Source organism: Melanerpes formicivorus, unplaced genomic scaffold (assembly GCF_026170545.1).
Source record: "Melanerpes formicivorus ecotype bairdi unplaced genomic scaffold, bMelFor1.0.p_v2 SCAF_49, whole genome shotgun sequence".
Taxonomy (NCBI): domain Eukaryota; kingdom Metazoa; phylum Chordata; class Aves; order Piciformes; family Picidae; genus Melanerpes; species Melanerpes formicivorus.
This window is the reverse complement of record NW_027142401.1, coordinates 2,081,609-2,109,257: the sequence shown is the minus strand read 5'-3', so window position 1 is coordinate 2,109,257 and position 27,649 is coordinate 2,081,609. Positions and strand designations below refer to the sequence as shown.

The 27,649-nt window shown below is 43.9% G+C and overlaps 1 protein-coding gene across 2 annotated transcripts in view; it reads right to left on the bottom strand.

The window, feature by feature from the left end:
- The window catches only part of SCFD1 (sec1 family domain containing 1), a 56,064-nt gene extending 28,530 nt beyond the window's left edge, over window positions 1-27,534 (bottom strand). For both annotated transcript variants that reach the window (XM_068160311.1, XM_068160312.1), the window contains exons 1-14: window positions 27,445-27,534; window positions 22,588-22,658; window positions 20,796-20,884; window positions 19,360-19,450; window positions 18,437-18,559; window positions 16,190-16,277; window positions 13,906-13,995; window positions 12,907-12,962; window positions 10,950-11,035; window positions 8,871-8,970; window positions 6,406-6,545; window positions 5,968-6,058; window positions 5,038-5,111; window positions 2,160-2,241 (exon numbers count right to left, since the gene is read on the bottom strand). In XM_068160311.1, the coding sequence (XP_068016412.1) occupies window positions 2,160-2,241; window positions 5,038-5,111; window positions 5,968-6,058; window positions 6,406-6,545; window positions 8,871-8,970; window positions 10,950-11,035; window positions 12,907-12,962; window positions 13,906-13,995; window positions 16,190-16,277; window positions 18,437-18,559; window positions 19,360-19,450; window positions 20,796-20,884; window positions 22,588-22,658; window positions 27,445-27,475 (1,212 nt within the window). In that variant the 5' untranslated portion in view covers window positions 27,476-27,534. The remainder of the gene's footprint in view (window positions 1-2,159; window positions 2,242-5,037; window positions 5,112-5,967; window positions 6,059-6,405; window positions 6,546-8,870; window positions 8,971-10,949; window positions 11,036-12,906; window positions 12,963-13,905; window positions 13,996-16,189; window positions 16,278-18,436; window positions 18,560-19,359; window positions 19,451-20,795; window positions 20,885-22,587; window positions 22,659-27,444) is intronic.
- Window positions 27,535-27,649: the final 115 nt, after the last annotated feature.

Below are 27,649 nucleotides of genomic sequence, written 5' to 3'. Positions count from 1 at the left end.
TGTTGAAAGAGATTGGATGAGGCCTTGAGCAGCTGAGCCTGGTTGAAAGGTGGCCCTGCCCATAGTAGGGAGGTTGGAGTAGATGATCCCTGAAGTCCCTTCCAACCTAAGCCATGCTAGATTCCATGATTCACACCAGCTACTCATGACTACTCATGGTTTAGTTTCTGTGTGATCTGCTCCAGGTGATCCTGCTCTGGCAGGGGGGTTGGACTGGGTGATCTTTTGAGGTCCCTTCCAGCTCCTAATATTCTGTGATTGTGTGTAATCTTTTTAACTGTATGCAAAACCTAATCACCATAGCCTCAAGGTGCCATCAGAATGTCTTTTTAAAAGTACTGGCTGAGACACTGCCCTTTCTCAGAGTATTTCTGAGGAATCAAAAACTGAGTTAGTGTATCATCCTGCACATTGAAATTCCACAGCTTGCTTGACCTATATACTTTTTGTAGCACTGGTGAGTGAAAAGGGGAGAAAATGGACAGGACAAGGCAGCTGGAAGAAGCTTTACAGTAAATGGCTTTAGTGTAGGTAATTCCCAACTAAAATAAAATCCATGTGCTTTGGTGTTAGTTTAAGTTAGCTTCTTAAATATGTGGAGGTGAAGGAAGTGATTCTTTCTAAATTAAAAGATGACAGAGATGCATGCATTATCAGTATAGGAAGAAGCTGCATGCCTCTGCCTGACAATCTCTGGACAGGTACAGAATAAAAAGGCAATGAGCCTGAGCACTTCACAACACCAGGATTAAGGAGAAATGGATCACCACTGCCTGGGAACTCTCTCCTAAGAGGCTGTCCTTCAGAGGAGAGTCTGAGGACTAGTAGAGTGCTACAGCAGAGGGACCCTATGGTAATTCCTTCTATGTCTAGGTAGCAGAAAAGTGTGTCACTATCACCTAATGGAGAATGAACAAGCACATCTGACTGCAGCCCACCACCAAGAGCACACTGGTGATCAAAACAGATGTTACTGCCATTCTCCATCCTGCTCTGAAACCTGTCTTCCCTTCAGCATTTAGAACACCACTGGTGTCAGCCTGCCATGCCTGTCTCAGCACCTTTCTTAGAAAACTAAGTAGACAGACAAGGCCTCCAATGAAATATTGACATTGTCACCTACTTCTCCCCTCCAATGGCATTAATGTACTGCTTTTAAATTGCCAGACATGAGAACTGGCATGCTGAGTAGTGCAAAAGCACATGAACTAGCCCCTCCAGTAATGAGCCAGAAGCCTACTTTTATCTCTTCCTCAATGTTACAAAGACATAAAATTAATGTAAGTATTAACATTCAGAATGAATCCTTTGCTCATTTATAGTGTTTAGTTCAGCAAAACATCAGGAGCAATAATAATTGAGGACAGATGTTATGCACTTTACAGATGTTAAAATTAGCTTCAAAACACACTGCCTTCCATGAGTTTCAAATAGCACAGGATAACATTTTGTAACTATTGATTTCCAGTGAGACTTAGTGCTTGTATCACTTTCAAAATCAGAACTTCAGTGCTTCTGAAAGCCTCCTCTCTGATTTCTGCTTTCACTAGGAAAACAGATCCACCTTCCAAGTTACCCTTCTTGATACTGAAACTGCAAGCTCTCTGATAAAAGAGCAGCAGGCTTGAAAAGAGGGAAAGCATCTTTCTGAAGTGCTTAAATCATGCTCAAGACAGCTAACAGCCCTCACTAGAAAGGTCAGGTTAGTGACAGGCAGCATTCCTGCCACACCTCTGGTTATCACTATTGTTGGTGAACAGTAAGCAGTAGCTTTCAGATAAAGAGAACAGAAATCTGATCAGCCTGAAGTCGTAACTTGCCAGTAAATGAAACACTTCCTTCATAATCTTCCAGAAAGACTTTAACCCACAATAAATGCTGTGGCAATCATAAAAAAGTAGCATGAGAGTATACTAATAAATTCTGATAAGAAAAAAATAGATTCTGATAAGAATAAAATGATGTTTACTTTGCTTTCTACACAGAGCCATTCAGAATGCATTCCCTCTCACCCCTCAACACTACCTAAGGTCATACAGTGATTCCTGTAAGAGGCAGCACAACTGAGAAGGCTCACTTCTCTTACTTCACCTGCTCAATTCATTTCTCCAGGTAAGGAGCACTACAGATAGAGAAGTGAAGTCGGAGAGCAATCATACCTTTATATGCTCCAAAACAGCTGTTGCAACATTTGTATGAAGATCAATGAGCCTCTTCTTTTCCAGAAGTTCTGGAAGAGAGCTGAAGAGATTAAATACAAACTAACCTGCTGAGGTGCACAGTTAGTTGAGTTGTGTATTGCACTGAGTCAGTACAAAAGAAATCAGAGAATCATAGAAGAGATTGGCTTAGAAGTGACCTTGAGAGATTACTGGAGTCTAAAACTATATAACACAGTAGGGTTTGAACTAAAAGTTAGGAAGCATAAATGTAAGGATTCTCCTACCAGAAGGATACCCACATACAATGTAGCAAACCAGGCTTTTACCCTGAGTAGCAAAAAAAATCCACACAGTGGGGGTAACTTAATATTTGTATTGAAAGCTTGTGATCAGCAACAGATGCATGCCCTCTTGATGTAAACAAGCAAACTACTAGAATTAGGGCTGCTGTAATCAGCATTTGGTTCATGTCTGATACATACAGAAGTGTCAATATCAGTCAAATAATAATCTCTGCCAAATACTATCAAATCACATGAAATATTTATGAAGTAATAATAAAAAGATCTGTCAGATAAACACAAAACCTCTGATGCCCTGGGATTTGTTATAAGTGCTCCTGCAGAGAACACAGCCCTCTGTGCAGGACTCATGATGGAAAGCTTCTGTTTTGTGACATGGGAAGCAATGGTTAAATTCACTTAAAAGTTTTGTTACTTCAGGTGTTTTGATCTACGTGGCTTCCACAGCTGGCACTTAGGCATCACGTATGGAGAAGACACATCACATACAGAAATGACACTTTCACAGCCAAAAGCACTCTGGACAGGCAGTTTAACACTGAGCAGATGTGAAGGTACTTAATGACATTGACTGCAAGTCCTGAAGAAATGTAGAATCATAGAATGGTTCAGGGTGGAAGGGCCATCTAAGTCCAACCCCCCACAGTCAGCAGGGACATCCTCCACTAGACCAGGCTGCTCAGAATCTTGTAAAGACTGACCTTGAATACCCCCAGGGATGGGGCCTCAACTACCTCCTTGGGCAACCTCTTCCAGTCTACCACCACCCTCATGGGAAAGAACTTGTCCCTAACATCCAATCTACATCTCCTCTTCTCTCATCTCAAACCGTTGCCCCTTGTCCTATCCCTGCAGGCCTTTGTTAAAAGTCTCTCTGCAGCCTTCTTGAAGGCCCCCTTCGTGTATTGGAAGTCCACTCTTAGGTATCCCTGGAGCTTTCTCTTCTCCAGCCTAAACAACTCCAGCTCCCCCAGCTTGCCTTCACATCAGAGGTATTCCAGCCCCCTGATCATTTTGGTGGCTCTCCTCTGGACCACCAGAGCTGAAGGCTCCAGAGCTTGATGCAGTACTTCAGGTGATTAAAGGAGGAAAGAAAGTTTGGTTACTTAACCATGAAGTGAAGTCACCAAGTTTTCTTTTTTCCTTCAAGCAATCACATAATCAATGTTACCTATGGTGACTGGCCCCAAATGACCTTAAAGCTGCCCTTGTAAAGGACTCACACCTCTGTTTTTTAATTACTAGTAGATAGTCTAAAATGTTCTAGAAAACTTTAAAGCCTAAGACAACCCTGAAGGGTATCTCTTCCTGTTAGCAGACAGTGGACAACAAAACCAACCAAGTCTAACTGATTATTTAATCAAACATGCCTAAAAGGAAGATCTTAATGGTATTTGGACTTCTCAGATTAGAGCCATAAATTTCAACAGGAGAGTTTACTGTGTTAGACACTTTTCTGGCTTTAATAATGCCATATACAAAAGAGTCATATAGAGGCTAACTGACCAGTAAAACTTCCTGATGAAGCTTTAATCATCAGACCTTTATTGTTTGCTATCAGTTTAAAGCTTTTGATGCCTGTCAGTCACTTTTATATTTTGCTGCTTCAACCTAAACCCCAGCATCCTGAAATGTACAAAACCTTTTACAATTTTTATGGGTGGAGCTTGGAAACATCTGTTCCATTTTGTTACATTGTCTGGTCCATCACACTGCCTAACTCCAATCAAATTCTAACCATGGCACAGCACACAAAACTTTGGAACCTCAGAGACAACTAACTAATGCAGACACATGCTGGATTTCACAGGACACTGGGCATATCACCTCATCTAGCCTCAGACTGATTAGCCTTCCTTCTTGCTTCTGATTGGGGTCTTTGCAAAAGGCAGCAAAATGAGCATGTTCCTTCTCCAAGCCATCAGCAGAATGAAAACCAGATTTACAACGAGGAACAAGTCTAAATGTCAGATTTACAATGAGGAACAAGTCTAAATGTCAGATTTACAATGAGGAAAATCAGATTTACAATGAGGAGCAAGTCTAAATGTCAGATTTACAAAGAGGAAAAGCAGATTTACAATGAGGAGCAAGTCTAAATCTCACTTTCAGTGTCATACATGGTGGCTAGGTTTCCAAAAGCAAGAGAGTAAACTTCCCAAGCAGGGTCCTTAATGACTTCAATCTTGCCAATGGATGTCACAGTAACTGCATTACTCAAAATGTATTTATACTTTGTGCAAAGCAAGTAGGTACTTCAGGAAGCACATTTCACTAAGGGAGCAATAAAGAGAGAGAGAGTTGGGTTCTTCTGGTGCAAGAGTGTAAGCAAATCTATGGTGCACCTAGATTATTCAGTTCTGCTGAGGAAACACTCCAGAGCCATGGGCTTGCTACCTGTCTAGGACACTGCATTCATTATTTACCAGAATTATGAAGCATTTAAACTCTATATTGAGCTCAAAAGCCTACTTCTGAGGCTATTTCAAAAGGTATTAAAAGGGAAATGACAGAAAGAATAAGAAATGGTTCCCAATTAATTAAACAATCATGCATTATTGGTGATTACTTACCTGACAGCTGAAGTTAGCTTAGCTGTATTATCAGAAAGCATACTTATTGCTCCTTCGTCCTCCCCTTCTATACCCTGGGTTTTGGAAAAGGATTTGGAAAGAGGAATAAAAGTAGTCATAAATACAGAGATCACACATGCAAATACAGTCAGTGCATTCAGAACCTCTTTTCTCATAGCAGTATGAATGTCTGGGCTGTGTTTTACACTTAATATGGAAGTTGTATAAACATAATATAACTAGACATAAGAAATTAAAGCTTCTTAGGAAATAGAGCACTTGTAGTCCTGCTCCACACTATGCCTAAAATTCAGCATCTGCTGGTAATTTTTATAGGGAGGGTGATGGTGGGCTAAGCATAACTACAATCACAGAAACACAGAATGTTAGGGGTTGGAAAGGGCTTTGAAAGATCATCCAGCCCAACCCCCCTGCCAGTGTTGGATCATCTAGAGTAGATCACAAAGGAACACATCCAGGCAGGTTTTGAATGTCTCCAGAGAAGAAGACTCCACAGCCACTCTGGGCAGCCTGTTCCAGGGCTCTGTCACCCTCACAGTGAAATAATTTTTCCTTATGTTCACATGGAACTTTCTATGCTCCAGCTTTCACCCACTGTCCCTTGCCCTACCATTGGACACCACTGAGAATAGCCCCCGTCCCTCTAACACTCCCCCTTCATATATTTATAAACATTAACGAGGTGACTGCTCAGTTTCCTCTCCTCCAAGCTAAAGAGCCCCAGCTCCCTCAGTCTCTCAAGAGAGATGTTCCACTCCCTTCAGCATCCTTCTGGCTCAGCACTGGACTCTTTGAATCAGTTGCCTGAGGTCCTTCTTGAACTGAGGGGCCCACAACTGGACACAGCATTCCAGATGCAGCCTAACCAGTCCTGTTACACTTTACATAAAGCACACAGAAGGGACTTACCATGATGCTTTTAAGTCTTTTAACTTCATCTTCTTGAGCTCTGTAGGATTCCAGCTCTTGCTGAACAGACTCAGCTACCTCTGGAAAAGGGCTAACGCAACAGTCTGCATTAGGCTCAGATGAGACAACAAATTGCAACAACAGAACCACAAAGGCTGCATCATCAAGATCATGATGAAAACATTTCCCAGAAGTATCAATGCAGCATTATCAAATCAGTGAAAATAATGACCCCTTACCATAGGTAAGGTACCTGGACTTTCTGAGATACAGTCACACTGCTTGGGATATTTTAACATCATTAATACAAAAATGTTGTGCTCTGTAACAAAAAGCTACAAAGATATTTGCAAAAGAGATTAAAAATAGAACTACCTTAATATGAAGACTACTGAGAATTTCTATTGACTAAATTAACTCTGTACCTACACAGCTTACCTGCCCTTGTGCTTTTGCCAGAACTTATCAGATGCAGTTAAATCATAAGACTTCTTATTTTTTTTCTTAGGTCTAGCACCTGCTGGAGAACTTTCTGTTCCTGTTGATTCTTCCAAGTTAACTCTATTCAAGTGGAAATCCTAGAAGATAAAATTAAAAAAGGGAAACTTATGTACACAGTTGAAGTTTTCTTTAACCAGTCTTTTATATTCAATCAAGTCCCCTTCTAGAAGAATTTCTAAAACATCATTAAGGCCACTATTTATCAGAATTTCCTAAGAGGGCAGGAAAGTTTACTAACCAGATAATAACAACAGCAGTGTAAGAACTCCAACATTGCTCACACTTCTTGAAGAAACACCAAACAAAAGAACAAATGCTAAGCAGAGATATTTGACTGCCTCATATTCAATCTTCTGACACTGAACTCTGAACAGAAAATTGATTTAGCAATAACTGACCACTAACAACTGACCAAAACCTTAGAGGAATAAAAGTTTCTGTGTTGTAAACAAAAAAAATTGTTGCTAAGGCTGAGTTTCACTTACACAACTACACCAAAAGCATCAAAACTGCAAAGGATAGAATAGAATAGAATAGACCAGACCAGACCGGGAGAGACCCTCAAGATCATCGCGTCCAACCTATCATCCAACACAACCTAATCAACTAAACCACGCAACCAAGCACCCTATCAAGTCTCCTCCTAAACACCTCCAATGATGGTGACTCCACCACCTCCCTGGTCAGCACATTCCAATGGCCAATCACTCTGTCTGTGAAGAACTTTCTCCTCACTGTAGTGGGGTGGAAGGGTAAGGCCAAGAAGCCTCCTCCCTTCCCCCTTGTAAGGCAAAGGGAAAGAAACTTGAAGGGAAAGGAAAAAAAAAACTCACAAGCTGAATTAGCAAGGCAGTGGAGCTATATTTACAAAGCAATGTAGGGTATGCAGTGGAATATTTACAAATTTACAATATCTACAATATATATACAAAGATATACAACAGAGTAACACAGAAATGAGAGTAACCCCCCTCGGCAGAGGGGGTTCCCCACCTCCGCTCTCCCCTCTTTCCCCCCCCCTTTCCCCAGAATGGGATAGAAAGAGAAAGAAAAGAGAGGAAAAAAAAAATGTTAGAAGCAGTTTGTGTTAATTGGAAAGGAGTTAATACAGGCCTTTATCGGTTCTCAAGGCCAAAGCCTTGGCAGAAAGCCTAGCACAGAGATAGCTGCTGCACTGTGGAGAGGCGGAGCAAGACTGATAGAAAAGTCCTGGAAATGCTCAGTTCACTCCCAGTTCAGAAGGTGCTTCCTCCCACTTCACCAATGAAATAGTTTAGATTATTCTTTCCGTTTACCAACTTCCGTCCACCATATTCCCTTTCTTAAGGGTACAGCCTCAAACGGTCACACTCACCTTGAGCCTAAACCTCCCCAGGTACAGCTTAAGACTGTGTCCTCTTGTTCTCCCAATATTACTCTAATAACATTCTTCTACTATTACTCTAATACCCTCCACATTTGTAGCATTGGTTGTACTCAGTTTCCACTACATCTTTGACCCCCCTGCATCTTGATGCACTGAAGTTCTACCTTAATATATGCCTGAGGCCACCTGATGGTACCTGCTCTACCTGGCAGCTGAGCAGAAGGCAAGTACATAGAACTTTGCATGGATTTCCTACCTAGTAAGTGAGCATTTGCTGATTAAATGGTTGGAGGTAACAAGCTGAAAAAAGTTTACATGTGTAAATATACATATGTTCTAATTTGGGCTTCTATTCCCTACTCTTTAAGTGATTACTCAAAAGAAACCAGCAGAAATTCAGCACTTCTAATTGCAAGTCTCAACAAGTCTCAAGCCAGTTCAACAGGAAGAGTGGAAAACACAGTGCACACTTTGTCCTTCCTATATGCCTGTCCTAAAGACAAAAACTGCTGGTAAAAAGCAGCCTTAAGTTCAGGAGGTTCAGGCTGGAGGTCAGGAGGAAGTTTTACACAGAGAGAGTGATTGCCCATTGGAACAGGCTGCGTGGGGAGGTGGTGGAGTCGCCATCACTGGAGGTGTTCAGGAGGAGACTTGACAGGGTGCTTGGTTGCATGGGTTAGTTGATTAGGTGGTGTTGGATGATAGGTTGGATGCGATGATCTTGAAGGTCTCTTCCAACCTGGTCTGGTCTATTCTATTCTACTCTAGAACATGAAACTACTGAAGAAAAGAAAGCTAGGATTGATGAATTTCCTCTCTTCTGAAAGCATCAAAATGTCAGTGTTTTAACCCTTTTAGAAGCTATTGCTAAATAAACCTTCTGGAGAAAAGTCTTCCAAGTTATTCTTTTTCACTAAGCAACTTCCAGATAAAGGAGACAAAACAGATTTTGGATTAAGAGAGAATCTTGTATTAGGTTTCATAACAACCTGAGAGAAAAAATAGTTTTGGTAAAAGAAATCAGACTTATTCTTACCAGAACATCATGCACTAAAGCTTGGTATGTCCAAGTATGATGTAGAGGAGTTGCTAAATCTATGTTTCTGTCAACAAGGACTAATAGGGGCCTCTGGAAGCTGAAAAGATGAGACTGTATTAGTACATCTTTGAACACATTTAGAACACCCCAGTAACACCTTGAGTGATATCAGTCACTTCCTAAATCATATTTCAACTGCAGAGTTCCTCCAGCCTTCCCCAAGCAGAAAGTCCACGAATCACTACTGTCTTGGTAATGATACAAAGATGGCCTTCCAGGATCTGAAAGGGGCCTACAGGAAGGCTGGGGAGGGACTTCTCAGGCTATCAGGTAGTGATAGGACTAGGGGGAATGGAATGAAGCTGGAGGTGGGGAGATTCAGGCTGGATGTGAGGAGGAAGTTCTTCACCATGAGAGTGGTGAAGCCCTGGAATGGGTTGTCCAGGGAGGTGGTCGAGGCCCTGTCCCTGGAGGTGTTTAAGACCAGGCTGGACGAGGCTCTGGCCAGGCTGATCTAGTGTGGGGTGTCCCTGCCCATGGCAGCGGGGTTGGAACTAGATGTGGTCCCTTCCAACCCTGACTGATACTATGATTTTATTCTGTACTAAGTGAAATTACCAATGCATAAATATTGAGCAGAAGCCAAAACACTAATCACTAACTAGCCTTTTAGGTATTAACTAATATCTTTTTGAGCTCCAAACAACTATTGCTGTGGGTAACATCTGACCTTAATACTCATCATGAACCTCAAGTCCGAAATCTCTGTCGAGGGCTTTTAATTTAATTTCTCTCTTTGCTTGTATACAAAGCCCACTGAAACAAAAGTACTTCTGATGTACACTGTGGGAATTCTATCAATACTTTATTTGGTGCAAACAGAATGCAGAGATGGCTAAATGACATGGGTTATGGCTACATGAAAAATTTATGGTGAAGCTAAGAATGCTGTCAATTGACAGAACATTGTGGCAACCATTTCCCTTAAGCACATGAACCTCATAGCAAATGCAATGGCTAAATTACAGTGTATGTGAACAGAGTAAAAGCATGTTAATCCCTTGCAGTATGTATTTCTGTGCAGATATTTAACCTGAAGAGCCTTGGTCACCTGATTCTGAAAACCAAACTGAAGACCTGATTTAGTAAATTAAAGTTCCTGTATTTCCTTTTCCTCAAACTTTGATTTTCTGAAGCTAATGATGCTATACTATGAGACAAACAAGCCAAGCCCCCTCTGAAGGGGAAACAGTGGCTGTAATCCAGGTCCCATGAAAATGATGGGACTGGTATTTCACAGCTGTTGTCTATCCTAATAACCTTCCACTCACCATTTTGCCACTCCTGATGTTTTTGGGGTCTTTTATCTAAGTGCTGCTCTTAAATTTGAGACAAAAACATGATGACTATTTTATACCCAGTTATGAGATCATCACTGTTTTCTTCAGTTACAGTCATCCCAATACATCTCCCCACCTCTTCATGCACAGCCTGAACTCCTCTAATACACTTTCCAAAGGCAGCCTGTCTGGAGGGAAATGGTGCACACAGGAGGCAAGCATCTGCAATGTCTTTTCTCCCCTCAAAGGATTCAAATGGTCATGACTAACAGTCCTTAACTACTAAACTATCCAAGCAGTTCTCTTCTGGTTAATACATGGATCAGCTGAGAAACACTTGCTTTTGACATAACTATAACTGATAACACCCCTCACAAGTGAGAAAATGAGCATTTCATTGTTTCTAGTGTATTAAAGACCACTAACAGGCATGTTGAGATATCCAACTGCACATCATGGTCCTGCAAACAGGTTATGGGAACAAAATTACCTACTTCGTTAACTCTTTTGTTGTCTCACTGTGCTAGGACAGCTCACTTACTAGCCACAGAAGATTTCAAAGTGGTTACTGAGAGACTGGAAAACTGCCTTAGGAGTATGTAGGTTTTTTTTTTAATGGAGTTTGAACCAAATTCTTGCCAATACAATCTGAAGCACAGTGGTGACATCCTAATAATCTATTGCAAACAACTGAAATATGCAAAATAAAAATACACAGCTATTAGTAACACCATACCTGAACTGGCCAGCTCCCAGTGTGTCACCTGTAAAAAGACTGTTTCTGGCATCTCTCAGATTCTCTCTGAGCTTCTTATCTAACTTCTGAGGGGAGGCAAAAAACAAAACAGCTTTTAACAACACAATGGTTCCTTACTCCCCAAATGCTCAATATTTACAGCCTTATTGTGCTGGTTTTATAGTTTATAATTGTCTCAGCTGTAGGAAGTCAAGTCCACTGCACACAGGAGAGAAAGGAATCTCTTTATTCTACTTTCTCCCTTCTACTTTCTGGATTACACAGTAGATGTTTCCATTATGTCCAATAATCTCTATCCAGACAATTAGCACCCTCTCCCTAGATATCCAAAGAGAAAACATCAGTTAAGAAACACCATGAGTGAAGCATGGCAGGAGCAGCAAACAGGGCTGTTAGGCACTGCCATGCTAAGTGTTTCCTAACCTTAAGATTACCCTCAATATGCTCAGGTTTGATCAATATGAAGGTTTCACTAATGTCCTGATTTGGGTCAGAACAGAACTAATTCTGTTCAATGACTTTACTTTTCAGCTCAGTCTCTCTTAAGAACTGCCCTTTCTGAAAGTAGCAGCAATGTCTGCTTCTAGCAGTGATAACTCAATGTTTCTGGTTGGTACCAAGGACTGGTGTGCAGACCAAGGTCACCACTAATTCTTGTGTAGCCAGCTGGAGGTGCAGAGTAAAATGCCACACCTGCAGGGAGGTGCAGACAGTTCAGATGACTCTGAATTGACCAGTGAGGTTTTCCTTCCATTCCATTCCACATATACCTCATAAATCTGTCAAGGGCTGTCAATGGGTCCATGTCCCAGTGGAGGCCAGTGACAAGCAGAGTCCCTCAGGGATCAGTCCTGGGACCTGTCTTGTTCAACATCTTTGTGGGTGCCATGGACAGTGGCATTGAGTGCACCCTCAGCAAGTTTGCTGATGACACCAAGCTGTGTGGTGCAGGAGACAAGCTGGAGGGAAGGGAGGCCATCCAGAGGGACCTTGACAGGCTGGAGAGGTGGGCACAAGCCAACCTCAGGAGGTTCAATAAGAGCAAGTGCAGGGTCCTGCATCTGGGTTGAGGCAATCCCAGGCACAAATCCAGGCTGGGCAGTGACTGGCTGGAAAGCAGCCCTGAGGAGAGAGACTTGGGGGTGCTGGTGGACAAGAAGCTCAACATGAGCTCTCAGTGTGCACTTGCAGCCCGCCAAGCCAATCAGATCCTGGGCTGCATCAGGAGAAGTGTGGCTAGCAGGTCAAGGGAGGTGATCCTCCCCCTCTACTCAGCTCTGGTGAGACCCCACCTGGAGTACTGCCGCCAGTTCTGGAGCCCCTATTACAAGAGGGATATGGACGTGCTGGAACGTGTCCAGAGAAGGGCCACGATTTTGCATTGTGATTTAACTTGTCAATTTCATCCCTACATGATAATCAAGCTCAGTGTCAGTTTAGTCTGCTATAGTGAAAATGACTTGTTTTTACAGGGTTTCCCAGTAAGACAGGGGAAAATTAAGACACACAGTAAAATCCAGGCCAGGTAGCCACTTTAAAAACTGTGTAGATAGAGCTTAACAGTTTAAAACAACAATCTTGATAAACTCTAGATTAGGAATGATCATTCATGTTTAAGTTTCTCATCAGCTGATTCCATTAATATTACAATTCCCAGAGGTGAGTTCCATGCAACTGAAATCAGAACAGAAAAGTGGTGGATCTCCTTTCTAGTTCTATTTCCTTCATCAGGTAAAAGCAACAATGACACGAGCCAGCCTGCTCTAGAGTGGGGTGTCCCTGCCCATGGCAGGGGGGTTGGAGCTAGATGATCCCTGTGGTCCCTTCCAACCCTGACTGATACTGTGATACTATCTCTGCCTAGTACTGAGAAAAGCAAGCAGTGTGTTAGGAAAGTTTCAAAACAACAGCACTTCATTAGAAAATACTTTCTTACCACTGCCACCATTTCAGCTGCAGTTCCTCTTGAGCATCTGATTATAGGAATAGCCCCTAATAAAAGACACATTGACTTCTACTTGCATGATGATTTTCAGATAATATGTTAGCATGCTTATCACAAAACAATTTGTTACTGACATTCTAAGAAGAATTCTTTCAAGGAGACAATACAAAACATGCTACAGTTGTCTCTTGCAGTCTTCATCTATGTAACAGAAAATATGAAGCAGAAATATTACAGTTTTACACAATTAGATGAATGCCTCCTAAAGGAATTTGGGTATAGTGTACACTACAAAGAGAGCTTGCAGGTTTCAAAAGCTTCAGCTACTGTTCCTTGCTTATCTGTACAAAGATGCAAATTCCAATACCACAGAGCTGAAGTGACTGAGTATAAAAGAGATTAAATTTTTATCACACTAACACTTGACAAAACTCAACAGGCCCAAGGAAATCCTTCTTGAACAACTGCTGCATAGCAATCCCCAACTCCCCTTGTAGGAATACTCTCAGAGTGACTGACTTTGGTGACAACCTAAGCACCAAGAAAACTCACAATAAAAGAAGTAAATTTCTATTTCTTCAGTTGTTTCAGCTAGATCTTTGCAGGGTTTGTGTGAGGGTCTTTTTTTTCCCCTTCTTCATCTGTGGGATGTATTTTTGAGAGCCACAAATCCAAACTCAAAGCACTACTGGTGTTCATTGCATAGTAGGATTTCTAAATACACTGAATGCAAACTTTCCCATTACAGTATTGTTCTCCCATTGATACTCAAGACTAAAGCTCAGTTCCCAGGGAGGACAGCCTTTATTGCCTCTTGCAGTGATCTATAGCAACAACTTGTGCAGGATCATTAACCCACTCCATGAACTACCAAGATTTCCCTCACAGACCTAATTCTCTCTTTGTTTTATGAAATCTCTAAACTTCTAGTTACTGAATATGGAACTTTTCTGGAAGGAAGAGAAAATACAATAGAATCAGACAACTTACCAAGTGTAACAAAGAAACAGAAGAGACTATCAACAATAGTGTCCATTATAGTTTCCATTTCTGTGTCTGTTATATCTGGTCTGTTAATGGCTAAAACAGGGTGGAAAAGATTGAAGAATAAAGAAGTTTATGCCACTTCAATACTGAGAAAGCAAAGCCCTGCTTACCTAATGGCTCTTAATAGTCAGTGCTTTTGTTGTGGAAGAAATGAAAGCATGAAATGCCCCTCTTACTACATCCTTTAGTTTCCCCCCTTTTTTTTTTTTGTTCCTTTCTTTTTTTTAGGACAAAAATTGGGAGAACTCAATTTGTGCTTATTTTGCAAGGTCCAACACTACACTACAGACACTACAGACCGAAGGAGCTGGGGCTGTTCAGTCTGGAGAAGAGAAGGCTCCGAGGTGACCTAATTGTGGCCTTCCAGTATCTGAAGGGGGCCTACAGGAAGGCTGGGGAGGGACTTCTCAGGATCTCAGGTAGTGATAGGACTAGGGGGAATGGAATGAAGCTGGAGGTGGGGAGATTCAGGCTGGATGTGAGGAGGAAGTTCTTCACCATGAGAGTGGTGAAGCCCTGGAATGGGTTGTCCAGGGAGGTGGTCGAGGCCCTGTCCCTGGAGGTGTTTAAGAGCAGGCTGGATGAGGCTCTGTCCAGCCTGATCTAGTGTGGGGTGTCCCTGCCCATGGCAGGGGGGTTGGAACTAGATGATCCTTGTGGTCCCTTCCAACCCTGACAGATACTATGACACTATGATACAATCCTTTCCAGTTCTCTCTGACAAGACATATTTTAATTTCAGGACTGACCATTCAAACAAAATACTTAATGCCTTCAGAACTGCAGGAGGGCTTGTGACTAAAAAGTGGTGCTAATCACAGCAGCCACTCAGTGTCTGTGTGTGTCAACAATACTGGGGGTTTTTCTGTATTATTCCATGTAAAAAAAGCTCTACTGGCCATATTTGCCTATACTGAAGTTTTGCTTTACTAAATTTGTTTTAAAACACATAATTACTTTTCAATATTACAACAGCTGAGTAGTAAAGGTGATGAATTTATTATCTAAGAACTGCTACCTTCATGACTTTAAACTACACTTCTAACAGATTATCCTGAATCTGAGCAGATAAAAGCAAAACAGAATCAAAGAACACCAGAGATCATCAAGTCCAACCTCCCTGCCAAAGTAGGATCACTTAGGGCAGCCCACACAGGAATCATAGTATCATAGTATCAGTCAGGGTTGGAAGGGACCACAAGGACCATCTCGTTCCAACCCCCCTGCCATGGGCAGGGACACCCCACACTAGATCAGCCTGACCAGAGCCTCACCCAGCCTGGGCTTAAACACCTCCAGGGACGGGGCCCCGACCACCTCCCTGGACAACCCATTCCAGGGCTTCACCACTCTCATGGTGAAGAACTTCCTCCTCACATCCAGCCTGAATCTCCCCACCTCCAGCTTCATTCCATTCCCCCTAGTCCTAGCACTACCTGAGATCCTGAGAAGTCCCTCCCCAGCCTTCCTGTAGGCCCCCTTCAGATACTGGAAGGCCACAATTAGGTCACCTCAGAGCCTTCTCTTCTCCAGACTGAACAGCCCCAACTCCTTCAGTCTGTCCTCATAGGAATGCATCCAGGCAGGTTTTGAAAGTCTCCAGAGAAGGAGACTCCACAACCTCTCTGGGCAGCCTGTTCCAGTGCTCCATCACCCTCACAGGAAAGAAGTTTCTCCTCATGTTGAGGTGAAATCTTCTATGTTCAAGTTTGTACCTGTTGTTCCTGGTCTTATTACTGCACACCACTGAAAAGAGATTGGCCCCCTCCACTTGACACCCACCCCTCAGATATTTATAGACATTGATCAGATCCTCTCTCAGTCTTCTCAAGACTAAACAGCCCCAGATCTCTCAGTCTCTCTACATAGGGAAGATGCTCAAGTCCCTTAATCATCCTTGTGGCTCTCCATTGGACTCTACAACAGACCCCTGTCTCTCTTGAACGGGGGAGCCCAAAATTGGACACAATACTCCAGGTGTGGTCTCACTAGGGCAGAGTAGACAGAGAGAAGAACCTCCCTAGACCTGCTGAACACATTTTTCTTGATGCTCCCTGGGATACCATTGGCTCTCTTGGCCACAAGGGCACATTGCTGTCCCATGAAGAACTTTCTGTCTACTAGGACTCCAAGGTCTTTAAACCCATTGCTTGGTATTGGTGACAGCTTCAAAGGTACATTTCAACTGCAGACATTCCAATACAATTTTCACACCAATTTTACTTACCACGATACGAAACAAGTTCTTTGTTTTGGTTACACAACACAAACATGTCATCCTCTAAAGTAATAAAATTAAGATACTGATCAAACACCTGGAAAACAAGGAATAATGGTCAAAACAGTCCAAAAGGAAGCATAACCCCCACCCCCCATTTATCACTGCTTCTTTTTGACCTTTTACAGAACTGCCAATGAAAACAAAGAAATGCAGGATACAATGTAGGAGCTTAAAAGCCTGTGTAAGGATTGAGCACCAACACAGTATCACTAAGGTTGGAAGAGACCTCGAGGATCATCGAGTCCAACCTGTCTCCACAGACCTCATGACTAGACCATGGCACCAAACACAAAACATGAGAGCACCTGAAAATTGCTAAACCAGTCCAACTGCAAATATTGATGTGGACAAATTATTAGTAGCAAATCATCACTGGAAAAAACCAAAACATATGGAGGGCATCATAAAATTGTAAGTTTGTTTTTTTTGTTAGTACAAAGGGCTACAACACAAACAGTGCTGAGCTCTCAGACAGGAAATTAGAATAGAATAGACCAGACCAGGTTGGAAGAGACCTTCAAGATCATCGTGTCCAACCTATCATCCAACACCACCTAATCAACTAAACCATGCAACCAAGCACCCCATCAAGTCTCCTCCTGAACACCTCCAGTGATGGTGACTCCACCACCTCCCCAGGCAGCCCATTCCAAGGGGCAATCACTCTCTCTGTGTAAAACTTCCTCCTGACCTCCAGCCTGAACCTCTCCTGGCGCAGCCTGAGACTGTGTCCTCTTGTTCTGGTACTGGCTGCCTGGGAGAAGAGACCAACCTCTGCCTGTCTACAACCTCCCTTCAGGTAGTTGTAGAGAGCAATAAGGTCACCCCTGAGTCTCCTCTTCTCCAGGCTAAGCAACCTCAGCTCCCTCAGTCTCTCCTCATAGGGCTTGTGTTCCAAGCCCCTCACCAACTTTGTTGCCCTTCTCTGGACATGCTCCAGCAAGTCAACCTCCTTCCTAAACTGAGGGGCCCAGAACTGAACACAGTACTCGAGGTGTGGCCTAACCAGTGCAGAGTACAGGGGCACAATGACCTCCCTGCTCCTGCTGGCTGTTCTTAATGCAGGCCAGGATGCCATTGGCCCTCCTGGCCGCCTGGGCACACTGCAGGCTCATGCTCAGCCTACCATCAACCAGCACCCCCAGTTCCCTCTCTGCCTGGCTGCTCTCCAGCCACTCTGACCCCAGCCTGTAGCACTGCATGGGGTTGTTGTGGCCGATGTGCAGAACCCGGCACTTGGATGTGTTCAATCTCATGCCCTTGGATTCTGCCCATCTGTAGATAGGAAAGAGGGAAGTACCTACACAAGGAGAGGTTATAGCTCATGGATTCTAATTTTTCTGTAACATGCCTGTGCATTCAGGAAAAAAAAAGTAAACATAGAATAGAATAGAATAGAATAGAATAGAATAGAATAGAATAGAATAGAATAGAATAGAATAGAATAGAATAGAATAAACCAGGTTGGAAGAGACCTTCAAGATCATCGTGTCCAACCTATCACCCAACACCACCCAATCAACTAACCCATGTAACCAAGCACCCTGTCAAGTCTCCTCCTGAACACCTCCAGTGACGGCGACTCCACCACCTCCCCAGGCAGCCCATTTCAATGGGCAATCACTCTCTCTGTGTAAAATCTATAGCCTACACTGTTAAAGGGACATCACAACAGAAAAACAGATTTAAGAAGGTTAGTCCACAGTGCTGTTGGTCAATTTACTCCTGCTGAAGACCTCGGGCTTAAACAATACCAACAGTTTTCATTTCACAGCATTTTCTTTCTCTTGTGCCAGTGGTACTCCCCATCAGGAGTGAGAAAAAGGTGAATGTGTTTAAGATTATGTGAAAAGAATGATAAATTTGCAGATTTGGGCACAGAGATTTAACAAAAATAAGAGAGTACACACCTGACACTTGCCTTTAAGTCATTAATATGTAGGAGTGCACTGAGTAACTGTGTATGTATGAAACATCCACCTCTACAATGACAACTGCACTCATACTGTACTTTTCCTGGTTTTAGGAGCTAAAATTCCATTCCATTATATAGGAACTGGATGCACTGATTGAGAATGCTCTGAAACCATCATTGTGCACAAAGGTTTTGCAGCACTTGGGATTTCTGATCTTAAGTACAGCACTAATCTGCATTGAGGAGATCAGCATTAGAGACTGAGGGATTTTTCTTACCTTAGCCACTTGGGTTACTGCATTAGCACCTATGGCAGCATTTGCAATGTCTTCCAGTTTACTTCTTGAAATGGCAGAAATGAAGTTTAAATAGTAAGATTCATAAAGCTGGTTTCGAAGATCCTGAAAGGAAGGAAAACCTACAAGTTTTTTTCTTGAATAAGTACTACTATACTCCTGAATGATTAAAAAACAATTCCTACTTTTACTGTATGATGTTCCAATTATTCAGTCAAACTACATTTTCAGAAGTGCTTAGCCATCTCTCCAATACAAGCCTGCACACAGGGCTTGGACTGCAGATATAACCAACCTAACAGAGAACTGCAAAACCCAGGAAATCCAATTGAAGCTATCAGACAGCAGCTACAACTCCACACCAGACCATGAATCACCCTTTACTCTTTTTCCTCCCTTTGGTGAAGATATCAATTCCTCCCAGAAGATTGTGAAAAGCTGAGGTTAGTCAACCTGCTCAAAGAGGAGTTGAGTAGAGCAGGACTGCGTCCAGCTGGGCTTTGAACACCTCCAAGGATGGAGACTCCATGAGTTCTCCAGGCAATGTATTCCAGTGTTCAGCCTATATTTTGGTTTGTGCCCACTGCCTCTTGTTTTTTTCACTCCCAAAACTCCCTCCCAGAAACACAGCAGACATATCATGTATCACAGAACATTAGGGGCTGGAAGGGACCTCAAAAGATGATCTAGTCCAACCCTCCTGCCAGGGCAGAGTTTACCCTTCTACTTCCTGGCAAGTGGAAGTTTTGCATGTAAAAATTTTGGGTAGGGTTTTTGTGACAAATATCTGCCAGTATATAAAAAGAAGCAAGCAAAGGGTGTTTCAGACACACACAAGAATTGGATACACACACACATACATTCTGTTGTGTTTGCTGATGTGAAATACTTAGCATGCAAGTTACCTGGCACATTCTGTCAATGTTTTCTTCTGTTGGCATCACAAAGTAAATAGCTGGAACATCCGGAATAGAATCCCGGTCTGAATGCAAAAGCCTGAAAGAAATGAAAAGTACATCTCCAATGTGTTCCTCCTCTGGTATGTGTAAAGTTATGAAAGTTAAAGAAACTACTTGTTTGTGCAGACATGTTTAATTCCTTCCGGGTTTTTTTTTTGCTGGGTTCTGCACATCGGCCACAACAACCCCAGGCAGAGCTACAGGCTGGGGTCAGAGTGGCTGGAGAGTGGCCAGGTAGAGAGGGACCTGGGGGTGCTGGTTGATGGTAGGATGAACATGAGCCTGCAGTGTGCCCAGGCAGACAAGAGGGCCAATGGCATCCTGGTCTGCATCAGAAATAGTGTGGCCAGCAGCAGCAGAGAGGTCATTCTGCCCCTGTACACTGCACTGGTTAAGCCACACCTCGAGTACTGTGTCCAGTTCCGGGCCCCTCAGTTTAGGAAGGAGGTTGACTTGCTGGAGCGTGTCCAGAGAAGGGCAACAAAGTTGGTGAGGGGTTTGGAACACAAGCCCTATGAGGAGAGACTGAGGGAGCTGGGGCTGCTTAGCCTGGAGAAGAGGAGACTCAGGGGTGACCTTATTGCTCTCTACAACTACCTGAAGGGAGGTTGTAGACAGGCAGAGGTTGGTCTCTTCTCCCAGGCAGCCAGTACCAGAACAAGAGGACACAGTCTCAGGCTGTGCCAGGGGAGGTTTAGGCTGGATGTTAGGAAGAAGTTCCATACAGAGAGAGTGATTGCCCATTGGAATGGGCTGCCCGGGGAGGTGGTGGAGTCACCATCACTGGAGGTGTTCAGGAGGAGACTTGCTGGGGTGCTTGGTGCCATGGGTTAGTTGTTTAGGTGGGTTGGATTGGTTGATGGGTTGGATGAGATGATCTTGAAGGTCTCTTCCAACCTGGTTTATTCTATTCTATTCAAAGTTTCTCCACCACTATTACCACAGCCATGGAATGGCAATGAGCTCAATAATACCTGAGAAAGGGAAACTCCTTATTCTTGACAAGTGACAAATTCTACAGATAGGAGGACAGGCAGAGCATATGCGCAGTCTCATGTAATAGTTTGTCCAAAATAATTTTAACACACATGAATACAGAGGGACTTGCACAGACAGATTCCTCAAAAACCACCTATTGGATAGTTTGTATTTTTTAACAGGAGCCTCCTAGACTCAGTAAGAAATTGTACTGAACAGTGTTTGGAATTGTCTCTCCACTCCCTGATTCTGAATAACACTATCTGATTTTAGGAAGAAGTCAGGGTATAATCTTTATTTCAGTAGCTATTCATTGAATGATTTTCATTGTTTTGTTCACAGTTTCAGGGAATACCAAATAAGTTCTTTTCAGAAAAAGAACAACAAACAGTAAAAATACTTACAGATGCAAAGTGATCCCCATATCTCTCAGCTCTTTCACTGACAGCAAAGGTGAGATTATATCTTGGCCAAATCTGTCATAAATGAGAACCTGAAATAGATACACATAAAGTGCTGTAAAAAGTGCATACTGTAGAACACAGCATCACAGAAGCATTCAGGTTGGAAAAGACCCTTGGGACCATCAAGTCCAAACATTAACCCTACTCTACAAACTTCACCCCTAAACCATAACCCCAAGCATCACATTGGAGCTGTTCAGAAGGAGACTTGATAGGGTGCTTGGTTGCATGGTGTAGTTGATTAGGTGGTGTTGGATGATAGGTTGTATGTGATGATCTTAAAGGTCTCTTCCAACCAGGTCTGGTCTGGTCTGGTCTGGTCTGGTCTATTCTATTCTATTCTATTCCATTCCATTCCATGCCATGCCATGCCATGCCATCCTAAATGACCTTTAAACACATCCAGGATTGGTGACTCAACCACCTCCCTGGGCAACCTATTCCAATGTCTGACCACTCTTCCTGTGAAAAAGTTTTGCCTAAACCTACCCTGCTGCAGTTTGAGGATACACTGGATACAAAAATTCAGGCTTAAGGAACCACTATCTTAACCTGAAAAGGTGAAACATTTATCAATTTATAATAAATCATTAATCTGTCACAGACTTCCATTTGTGCTTACTAATAAATACATTTTTAAAAGGAACAAAGAGAAACTCAGTGATAAAGGGGGGAAAAAAAAAACCATGCCTTTCACCTCCTGAAAGACATCAGTCAAAGGGGAATCTGCTGTCAGCAATTTATTAGTCCAGGCAGAATTTCTCTGACTGAATTGGGAAGGGAACAAAGAGAGATGCAGAAAGAAATGGAAAAAGAAGGAAGTAGTGAAAAAAAGATGAAGAGGGAATACATGCTTTGCAGTAGTAAAAATTTCTCATTAATTACAAGTTACTTACTTTTTAATACTCCTAAGGGTAACCTGAGCTCAGCTTGCTCTAAATATAAGGCTATTAATGGTTCTTCCCTTCCTATGGGCTTCTTTCTGACTGAGTTCACTTGCAAGGTACCGTGCAAGTTCTTGTCAAAAGGTACTGGGCAGATCTAAGTACATATTTAAAATATTCTCCACTTTCTCAGAGATGATCAGAGGGCTGGAGCACCTCTCCTATGAGGACAGACTGAGAGAGCTGGGGCTGTTCAGAGAAGAGAAGGCTCCGAAGTGACCTAATTGTGGCCTTCCAGGATCTGAAGGGGGCCTACAAGAAGGCTGGGGAGGGACTTCTCAGGATCTCGGGTAGTGATAGGACTAGGGGGAATAGAATGAATCTGGAAGTGGGGAGATTCAGGCTGGATTTGAGGAGGAAGTTTTTCACCATGAGAGTGGTGAAGCCCTGGAATGGGTTGTCCAGGGAGGTGGTTGAAGCTCCATCCCTGGAGGTGTTTAAGAGCAAGCTGGATGAGGCTCTGTCCAGCCTGATCTAGTGTGGGGTGTCCCTGCCCATGGCAGGGGGGTTGGAACTAGATGATCCTTGTGGTCCCTTCCAACCCTGAATGATACTATGATACTCAATAAAATACTGCCTAAAGAATCAGCCACTGGATCTTCAAGCAGCTAGTATCTCAAACACAAATTTTCCTGAGTTATTCTGACACTAAATTCTGCATATTCAGATAAAATTATTTTGTAGAGGTTGATAATACAGAGAAGACACTGAAGTTAGTTAAAATTTGAAAGTCTGAATGTTTCTGAACACTACACAATTCTCCTATGCTTGAGTCACATAGTTCTTACCTTCCATACTGGCTCTCCTGTGCTGTTTTTAACAGGAGGAACATTGAAGTTCAGCATACGTTTCAGAGCCACTGGAAAATAAAGCAGAATAATGCTTTGCTCTTTTTATACTGCAACAACAGAGATTAAACACATTAACAGGATTTGATTACACATTCCAGTGGAGAGAAAAACCATCATAAAATATAAATGCAACAAGTCATGCTTTCATTATTATCATGCAGCTCTGAATGTCAAGGGGCATGCATTAACTAGAATTTACAGGCTCTGGGAAACACTGCAAAAGGAGAAGAACCAAGTCCTAAAACACAAGGCAAGAATCTCTCCTTAGTTATACAGAGAGTTTGCCTTAAACACGAATTTCAATATCTTCTAAAGCTGTGTTCTGTACACTGGGAACCAGTTTGCTTTATAGCCCTGATCTGCTTTTCCTACCCGATAGGAGTAACATTACAAGTAACACACCTGAATAAAACTGATAGACACTTTGAAACATGTTGAGGAAGAAACCACTGCCCTAAGAGGTAAAAAAATACACCAGAAACAGCAATAAGCATTCACTTAAATTCCCACTTTACAGAGTAACCAAGGAAGATTCCTTCACAGAATCACAGACCTCAAAGATCACCCAGTCCAACTTTCAACCAAGCACTGAAGGGTCATCACTAAGTCATGTCCCTAAGTGCCAGCTCCACACACTGCTTGAACCCCTCCACTGTGACCCCACCACTGCCCTGGGCAGACCATTACAATGTCTGATAACCCTCTCTGTGAAGAAGTTATCTCCTAGCATCCAGCCTGAACCTACCCTGCAAAGCTTGAAACCATTTCCTCCTGTCCTGTTGTTTGCCACCAATGAGAAGAGGCTGTCCCCCTCCTCACTCCAACAAACTCCCCTTCACATACCTCTAACTTACAGTGAGTCCTTCCTCATTTATCTGATTAAACAGTAGACTATGTGCTGTTGTCCCATCTTTGACTAGCAACAAAAGACTATTTGCATCAATATAACTTGTGTGCTATTCTCTTCAAACTCACAAACAAAATCAATCACAGAGTTTTGCACAGAGGAAGAGCTTCCAGAAGTGAAAGCACTGTACACCAGTTTGCTCCTAAGTGAAGAGCAGCAGAGACAATTTTCTTCTGACTCTTGGGCTGAATGAAGCTTGTAAACATACTCAGTGCAGTTCCCTGTGGTTTACCAGGCCCTTGGGAGATTTCTAGCCCAATCTCCTGCTCAAGTATGGACAGCTGGGAAGCCAAGAAGGGCTGCTCAGGGCTTTAACCAGTCAGGTCTCCTGGAACAGAGATGTCACAACCACGCTGCAACTTGCAGCACTGACTGTGAAGAAGTCTTTCCTAATACCCAGTTTAAACATCTTGTTTCCGTTTATACTTCTTGTCCCTCACCCTCTTGCCATAGATCACCAAGAGAAACCTGGCTCCAACTTCTCAATGCCCCGCACAGGTACCAGGGAACTGCTGTTAGGTCCTTCCTGAAGATGCCTTTTCTCTGGGAAGAACAAGCCATAGTCCTGCAGCCTCACTTCGCAGTGCTCCAGCCCCTGATCATCTTGGTAGTCCTTTGCTGAACTCCCTCCAACTGACAAACACATTTCCTGTATTGGTAGCCACAAATGGGACATATTCTCTAGATGTGGTTTCCTGGGGCTGAGTACAGTGGGACACACAATAGCTCCCCTTGAACTACTGGCTGTGCTCCTGAAAATATGACCCAGGATGTTGCTAAACCCACTGTGGGCTCATGTTGAGCTTGCTGGGCACTGTGAGCCCTCACGGGCCTTTTTGGCAAGGCTGCTCTCCAGTCTGCTAGTCCCCTGCACTGTCACCTCTACATTACAAAGGGTTTGCTCTTTACAGGCACAGGAATTTACATTGCTCATTGTTGAATTTCCTACCGTCCCTGCTGGCCCATTTCTCTTGCCCATCTAGGTACTCCAGAACATATTCAAGGGTGAAGGTGCCACTTAACAGATTCTTCTAGTTTGCTGTCACTGATCTATGGGGTGCTCCACCTGTTACCAGCCTCCAGGTGTACTGCAACTCATTAATCACAACCTGCTGAGCCTGGTCATCCAACCCTGTTTACTTATCTAGTTGCTCATCCATGCAGCTCACAACATCCTTACTCAGACACAAGAATACAGTGTCAAAAGCCTGCTGAAGCCCAGCTGAATGACATACTCTGCTCTCCTGCTGTCTATGAATCCAGTAATTCTACTGGTGAAGATAATCAGGCTGGTCAGGCATGATTTACCACACATAAATCCATGCTTGCCTTGTCCTTCATGTGATGAGAAGTATTTTCCAAGAGGATTCACTCCATAATTGACTCTAAAGTGACTCAAAGGCCTAGGAGAATTTGTTAACAAAGTCACTGGGTACCTCAGCCTTCTCTGTGTCCATCACTTCTAACTGACCAGCTCCATTTAGCAATGATCCAACATTTCTCTTTATTCATGTTCTTGCCACTAATACCACAGCAGAAGCCCTTCTCATTGCTCTTGACAACCACTGCAAGCCTCAACTCCATTTGAGCTATACCTTTCCCAACACCATCCAACCATGCCCAGCCAACATTTCTGCAGTCCTTCTTCACAGAAGTGAGTGCTGGGTCTTCCTAGAACCCAGCTGCCCACTTGCTTAATACTTTTCTATTTCTATTTTTTAATACTATAGAGTCCCTGGACTTCTTTTGTTTGTATTGATATTGCTATTTCATTTACACTTCAACTGAACACTCTCTGGAACAAGGAGCTGGTTTTTATTGTGCTTGCACAATAATATGCTCTGACTGGTTATGAACCAGGATAAAGGTCACAACAGATAGTGCACAGACATGGCAATACAGACACTAATCTCCCCCTGTATGCTGCACTGGTTAAGCCACACCTTGAGTACTGTATCAAGTTCTGGTCCCCTCAGTTTAGGAAAGATGTTGAGATGCTGGAAGGTGTCCAGAGAAGGGCAACAAAGTTGGTGAGGGGTTTGGAACACAAGCCCTATGAGGAGAGGCTGAGGGAGCTGGGGTTGCTTAGCCTGGAGAAAAGAAGGCTCAGGGGTGACCTTATTGCTGTCTACAACTACCTGAAGGGAGGTTGTGGACAGGCAGAGGTTGGTCTCTTCTCCCAGGCGGCCAGTACCAGAACAAGAGGACACAGTCTCAGGCTGCACCAGGGGAGGTTTAGACTGGATGTTAGGAAGAAGTTCTATACAGAGAGAGTGATTGCCCATTGGAATGGGCTGCCCAGGGAGGTGGTGGAGTTACCATCACTGGAGGTGTTCAGGAGGAGACTTGATGGGGTGCTTGGTGCCATGGGTTAGTTGTTTAGGTGGGTTGGATTGGTTGATAGGTTGGACACGATGATCTTGAAGGTTTCTTCTAACCTGGTCTGGTCTATTCTATTCTAATGATAATAGATCTTTTTCCTTTTCTGAGTATCTTTCAGTTGTTCCTTCTACCTCCTTGCAAAAGACAACATAAGTGCAGTGATAAAAGTTGACTGAAATAACCAAGTAACAATGTGAAACACAGCAGAAAAGAAAAAACTTCTATGGAAATAAGGGCTCCAAGACCAGTGGGCAGAAGTAAAGAGAAGAAAAGGGCTGCAAAGGAACATCAAATAGCACTATTGATTGTAAATGACCAAAAGAAAGTAGACATGCTACAAAAAGGAGATGAAGAGTCGTTAGCCATTGGAATGTGCTGCCCAGGGAGGTGGTGGAGTCACTGTCCCTGGAGGTGTTCAAGAGAGGACTGGATGTGGCACTTGGTGCCATGGTCTAATCATGAGGTCTGTGGTGACAGGTTGGACTTGATGATCTTTGAGGTCTCTTCCAACCTTGGTGACACTGTGATACTGTATACATATTTAAGGTCCACTCAGAGACTTAGACTGAGATTTTTACACAGAGCATTTTAGTAATTTCATGTTAAAAGCACCAAAAAATCCTCTACACCATCATAAACATACTGCAGTTGTCACAGTGCAGGTGACAAGATTAGAGCTCAAGCTAGTGATCAAAACTTCAGCAAGTAGAGGACTATGGAGCTGGCAAGCCCTGTGCAGTATGTTCAAATGAGTGGCTCAAGGCTCCACAAAGCCTATCAGAGAGAGAACAGATCAATCACAGACTCGTAGCAATGTGTACGGAAGGACCCTCTCCACAGTGAAAACCTCCTGCAGTTCCAGTTGTTAATCTGGTATTCTCAATTTCTTACTTGAGCACATGCTCCGAGGCCCTTGCACTGTCTCAGCAGAACCATCACACAGCAGCTTTATCATCGCACCACTGACAACTATTTCCAGTTGATCCTTGCCACGGGCAAAAAGGAAGTTGGAAGGGACCACAACCTGCTCCCCACGGCCTCCCCACCCTACGGGAGACGGGCACCGCTGAGTGCCGGGCTGGCTCCCGGCCCTCCTCGGCGGCACCTGCGGACACGTCCCCGAGAGCCTGGGACCACCGCCGCTCCCGCAGGACGCGCCGCAAGGCCCCGTGCCCCTCGGCGGGGCCGCCCACCCCGGCAAAAGCTGCGGCCAGAGGCCCTCAGAGCCCTGGTGCTGCAAAGGCAGCTGAGCGGCGCCGCACCGGCCGCCTGGGAAAACCAGAGGAGACCCCGTCCCGCTCCGGGAGACCCAAGCCCGGTGCGAGGGCGCGAATCCCCCGGCGGAGGAGACGGAGACACCCACATCCCGCCCCGGGGCTCCAAAGGGGGCCGAGGGGGAAAGCAGGCAGGAGCCCCCCGCTGCAGCGTGAGGCTGGCCTTATTCCCTGCAGCCCCAGAAGAGCAGACGCAGCACCGAACAACGACGACGGCGGGACGCCGCTTACCTATCTGCTTCTCCCGGATACCGGCCGCCATTTTCCTGCCCCGCCAAGCCGGCCGCGGCGTCCCGCCCACCGCTGCCCGACGACGTGGCGGCCCCTACGACGGCGGGAGGCGGGCTCTGGCCGCGCTTCTTCCGCTGCTCCGCCAGGTGCGAGGCTCAGCCGAGCTACCTGGGCGCTCCTCGACCCCGTCCCCCCGGGCAAAGCC